This window comes from Lissotriton vulgaris, chromosome 10 (genome assembly GCF_964263255.1).
Source record: "Lissotriton vulgaris chromosome 10, aLisVul1.2, whole genome shotgun sequence".
NCBI lineage: Eukaryota > Metazoa > Chordata > Amphibia > Caudata > Salamandridae > Lissotriton > Lissotriton vulgaris.
The window spans coordinates 44,665,323-44,671,322 of record NC_141698.1 but is presented as its reverse complement, the minus strand read 5'-3'; the positions used below and the strand labels follow the sequence as shown (position 1 = coordinate 44,671,322).

At 40.1% G+C, this 6,000-nt stretch overlaps 1 protein-coding gene across 1 annotated transcript in view; it reads left to right on the top strand.

Moving 5' to 3' along the window:
• The first annotated feature begins 227 nt into the window (after positions 1–227).
• The window catches only part of LOC147684529 (extracellular calcium-sensing receptor-like), a 109,493-nt gene continuing 103,720 nt past the window's right edge, over positions 228–6,000 (top strand). The window contains exon 1 of the mRNA XM_086939690.1: positions 228–329. Within this exon, the coding sequence (XP_086795816.1) occupies positions 228–329 (102 nt within the window). The remainder of the gene's footprint in view (positions 330–6,000) is intronic.

The window sequence follows — 6,000 nt, the reverse complement described above, 5'->3', positions numbered from 1 at the left end:
GGGATGCATGGCTGCGAATACTAGGGTGCAGTATATTAGAGGACATACACAAATGCATATGTGTTCACAGTGGTGTGTGTGCTTGCAATGGACACAACACATGAAAGACATTGGGTTTCGTTTTGGGAGGGCCAGTGCTTGATGTATTAGTAAAGAGAGATAGACATTTCCCCTTGACAGATCTGTGGATTGTTGCATTCCTGAGAGCTGAGTGGGGCACACATTGGATGAAGGAAGAGCCAGACTCTTCGATACAAGTCTTAGTGTCTCAGCGCTTAGATTCTGAAAGGAGGCCTTTTGATGAGCATATCATTGAGGCTGATATCCAGGTATGAACTGCTACTCAGTCCTGTGACCTGTGTTTGCGGCTATCAAGATTGGAGACTGTCCTGCTGTGATAGACTACTCCATGGGGGAAGAGCACAACAAAAGAGTGGGCACTTCAGTGTGGCTAACCCCCAAAATGTGAACTTCAAAAAGAGAGATTTTCAATCATATTTGTCTGAAAATGGATTATAAAAAAGGGACCTTGAGGCTCCCAAATGGTCAAACTGAGGCTGTACATAAGTGTGGAGAAGTTCAGCAGGAGTTTTTCTTGGAATGAAGGGTCTGCATGTCTCTCAGGTGGGCGAGGGGACTGTTGTAAATGAAAGCTACGTAGTCCATATACTTTCTTGATGCTCCTTTATTTAGGTAAGATGGTAAGTCAAGTAGTAGAAGGAGAAACCCCACCAGGAGTGGCCTCCTGCCACTCAGCCCACATTCAACTGCCAGACATCCACACAGAACATTCTAACAGGCTCTTGCATCATACATTCTATGCTGGGCAGCAGGGACAAGTACAACACATCTCTCTTCTTTAATTTGACGAACGAGAGATATGAATAGAAATTGCGGGGAGTAAGTGAGATAACAAGTCACAACACACAATTTCAAAACAAATGTAAAATCAGATAAGATTAGCAACTTAACATCGTTAACATCTTCTCAAACCAATCACGCAAACTAATAAATAACATTCACACCACCTTCTCTCTTCCTTAAACAAATATTATACGAAACAACCAACACACTATCACGACCACGAATCCCATACTCAACCCAGAAACCAAACAAACCGCCTGGCCAGGACAGTAGGAGGCAAAAAGGTCCCAACTCACGGCGTAACAATACAACACTTAGATAAAAGACAACCTTCACATCACTTATGTCAAATATAAAGTCTAGTAAGCAACCAAAAATGGAACTCCAAGCTCCCTCAAACTCCATGTAAATATTTAAAAGTGGCACTCCAAGCTCCCTCAAACTCCATGTAAATATTAAAAGTGGAACTCCATGCTCCCTCAAACTCCATGTAAATATTAAAAATTGGAACTCCAAGCTCCCTCAAGCTCCATGTAAATATTTAAAAGTGGAACTCCAAGCTCCCTCAAACTCCATGTAAATATTAAAAGTGGAACTCCAAGCTCCCTCAAACTCCATGTAAATATTAAAAATTGGAACTCCAAGCTCCCTCAAGCTCCAAGTAAATATTTAAAATTGTAACTCCAAACTCCCTCAAACTTCATGTAAAAATTTAAAATTGGAATTCCAAGTAGCAGGATACACGTGTCCCTTGCACAAATCACCATAGAATACACACTACCCTGGAATAAACATCACTGTGAACTTACTACCCAGAAGTTCATCAACGTAGGGCATGTACCACCACCCCACAAACACACCCCAGTGCACATACTACGGGATAAGCACTCAGCGTAACATACACAAGTCAAGACCTTAAACACCAACTTAAACTTAAACCCACACACAAAATAACATTACAATGACCAGCAAAATAATGTTATAAACAGTCTCGTGGTCTGATGAGCGATCTCTCACCCGAGGTCTTCAATCCCAATCCGTAGTCTGCTGCTATTGGTATAAATCCACAGAAGTCCAAAGAATCTACCGACATGCCTGCTGATATACACACCCTCCATTGGTAATCTCATTTTCAGTACCTTTTGCTGTAGTGTAGCACGATGCATTTTACGCTTAAAAGTTCTCACTCCACATCTGCTGACACTGCTCACTGAGAGTGTTATGACTTCCTTGCCCTCCCAAGATGAATTCGAAATAAATTTCACTTGTCTTCTTTAAATTTCCTTTCCCTGGAAGTCAACACGTACATCACAGTCACTTTTCAGAGATCATGCAAACTCCACAAAGAAAGACATTGACGAGTAAGCCTCTGTTATTCTTGTCAAGGAGCAATAATAACCACTAGATGGCAATATACAAGATGGCAATATACAACAGGGACATCACCCACAATGATTAACATAATTTGTCTGGAGCACCATTTCTTACTGGCCCATCACCAATGGGCCCTATTTGGAAAAAGAGCTTGCCTGCAGGGAGCAAGGTCAGGTGAGCGTCCTATGAAGAAGATCCCAGGAGTGGATGGTGATTTTCTGGTCCATCGAGAACACCCTCCTGTCCAGGTTGCCAGCCTGTACGAAAGGTCTTGGACCATCTACAAATATACTAATATTATCTGTATTAATTGATAAGGCAATTTTAGCAAAACAACCCTTATATTTTTGTTTCATGGTTTTTAAATCTGCTTTTGATTGTGTGGACAGACAACTTTTGTAGGCAGAACTTAAAAAACAAGGAATACCTGACACATTGTTAAAAATGATTAAGCTTCTGTACTCCGACACTTGGGTCAGGGTGAGGATTGGTGATGGACGCACACTAACAAACTAAATTCCCACATCTAGCAGACTTAAACAAGTGTGCGTCCTGGCCCCCTTACTTTTTAATGTATTTTTAGCTGATCTCTCTACGGCTTTGAATGAAATGAATGCACATCCTCCAAAGTCAGCAGATAAACAGATATCCAACTTGTTGTATGCAGATGATGTTATTCTCTTAAGTCATACCAAAATTGGATTGCAACGATTAATCGACGGCAATTTTGGGTATTCAAACGCAAATGGTATGGTAATAAATGAAGCTAAGAACAAAATAATGGATATTAGAAAAAACACACGATCTAAACATAAATATAAATGGTTTTTGGAAGACAATGAATTAGAACAAGTTGTTTTCTATAAATACCCTGGTGTTATTTTTAACGCCAATGGAAACTTCCTACCACAAAAATTGGATATCACAAGGAAAGCAAATACCCTTGTTGCAGCATTTAGGACTATTCAGAAAACTATAGGTGATCTGTCTTATCACCCTTTTTTTAAAATAATCGCTGCAAAACTACTATCTACTTTAACGTATGGTAGCGAGGTAAATATTGGGAAAGATGCAGAGATCATTAATAGTGCGGTGGCTAAAACTTACAGAATCGTATTCTCCCTGCCAAAGAATACCTCACAGGCGCAGGTGAGGTTGGAATTTGGCTTAAATATTCAGCTATTTGCAAGGAAAGGGCAAGCACTTAAACTATGGAATAGAATAATAAAAACGATCAAGATAACCACATGTCTCGTCTATTTTGGCAGGAAGTAAAACATAACAGAAAATTACATGTCTGGTCTTATCTAAATACAGCAATAGAAGAATTTTGTATAACATCGAATTGGAACACCACAATCGCACAGGACAAATTAAAATAAAAACAATTCATAAACTTACCAACCATCTCTCCTTGATAAAGGATAAAGATATGTTTATAAAAAGAAATCATGCATGGCCAATCATAAATGGTTTTAAGGGAGAAAAAGGTGCAAGAATATGTGGAAACATCATGGTCTAAGAAAAATAAACACATCTTTATCAACGCTAGATTTGGTTGTTTGCAGTGCTTAATTTGAGCAGGTGCTTTCAGATGCTCAGCACCTGCACTCCTTTCACAGAGCCGTGGCTACAATTTTTAAACCTGCAGGTGGTGGTCTCAATATTAATTGTTAAATTCAAAATAAAAAGAATAACACACATTGCATGGTGACTGGCTGGTAAATGTTCATAGGCAGGCCGGGATGCGCCTGTTTGTGTATCACCACGTTAGTGATGATGTCATCACACTGATCAGAAATCCAGAAAGTCATTGGCAAACTATGGCTTGCATTATTTTCCTCTAGTCTGCTGCACCCTGCCACTGCATGAGTCTAAACCTCCCATTGAATAATTGAAACTGGGGGCTGGCTCATGACAGAGTTGAGGCAAGAAAGCTACAGGAGCGCATTTGGAACTTGGGAGTCAGGACTCTTGAGGAAGAATAAATGAAAGTAAGTGTGGACTTTCCACTTGTTGCGTAGCCAGAGTAGCATATACAGCATCCCTGCATTGCTGCTATCCTCAATGTGCTCGATGAGGTTGTAGTCCAACACAACTTTTGTGCGCCATAGCATCACCAGTAGAATCTGTGCGCTGCACCCCGGCATGGTAATTGCTGAGCGTGAGTGACTCCAGTAAGCACCACAGCCATACTTACCGGCATTGGCAGCATTTCTGCTGGGGACAATGCCTGTGCTGTAGCAGGCAGGATCACAGCAAACTGAGCAGTGGATGCCAATGCTGTCGCCATCCCTGCACCTACTAATTGCAGGCAGAACGAGCAGTGACATGACCTGCTGTGCTCAAGCAGCCGCCTGTTCCGCTATAAACCCAGTCATACCACACTGATTATTATATGCAAAAAAGTACATGGTGTACATTTTGTTTTTGCACTCAGTGTAGGTAATAAAGTAAAACATCTTCCGCTTCTTTGGGAATGACAACAGCAAAACGCAGAGTTCAAAATAGCAGGGACATGTACAGGCTGACAACAGGGGTCACAGGCAGCAGCAGTGTTAGAGATGAGGGACAGCAAGAGTAAAGAGGAGAAGAAACAACAAGAGAGGAGAGAGATAAAACAGAGCAAAATAGAAGAAAAGGAGGACAGCAAATCAGATACAAAGACAAAGCAGCCATGATGTGAAGAAGAGAGCATTAAAAAGAGCAAAATGTAAGGATCTGGGGGACAGGACAGAGGAAAAAAAGCAGACAAATGATAACATGGAGACACAGCTAATCACTGCTAGAGAGTGATAGTAAAGAGCCAAGATCGAGGGGAGCGAGAGCAGAGTACGGATAAAAGTGAAGAGAAAAAAGGGCAGGGCTAAAAAGAAAAGAGGGCAAATCAGAAATACAGGGTGTGACAAAGGTGATAGAAAACAATTAGAGAGGTGAGAGGATAGACTCTTAGAGCAAAGACTTAGGGGACAGACAACAGATCAAGGTTAGAAGATAGGGACTGAGGCAGTGAGAGTGTTGAAAGTGGGGCTCACCGGAGGAAGACGTGAGCGGTGGCCTCCTTGGCAAAATTTTCAGCACTTGCACTTCTTTTTTTACAACTTAAGCACTGGTTGTTTGCCAGGAGTATGTCACTTACCACCATGGCAGAAGAAGACAAACTATGCAGGCTCAGTAAATCCAGACAAGAAGGCATTATAAATGTATGATGTCTTTGCCCGGATTTGGAATATGAAAGAAAACTTACCCTTAAGAGACTGTTCAATAATCGTGGAGTAAGGACATGTAGGCAAGCCCTGATAGCATGTTTAAATTCTGATGACTTAATAATGAATTCACTTAAATTTATACGTTGAATTTAATAAACATTGATTCTGAAAGTTATTGTGGCTGAATTTGTAGCGACGGAAAAAAGAGGTCAGCTTGAGAGAGCGATTGGTAGCTCTTCAAAGGTAATCCAGTTAATCCAGTTCACAGTACTGGCAAACTGTTTTGTTCATTTCTTAATAATGAATTCAGCATTTGTGAAATTTCTATGTGCTGTAGGGAAAAAGTTGGACGTTTTTATTTGATTTACTAATGGATTGAGCTAATATATATGATATATAATTATGTTTTTGTATATAAACCTAAATGATTGATTGTTTTATAACTTTTAACCTTGATGACATTTTAGCTATTATTTTGAAACATTTTAATTAATCAAACAAAATAAATAAACTTGATGATTATGATAATGAACAAAGATTTAATTTCCAAAAC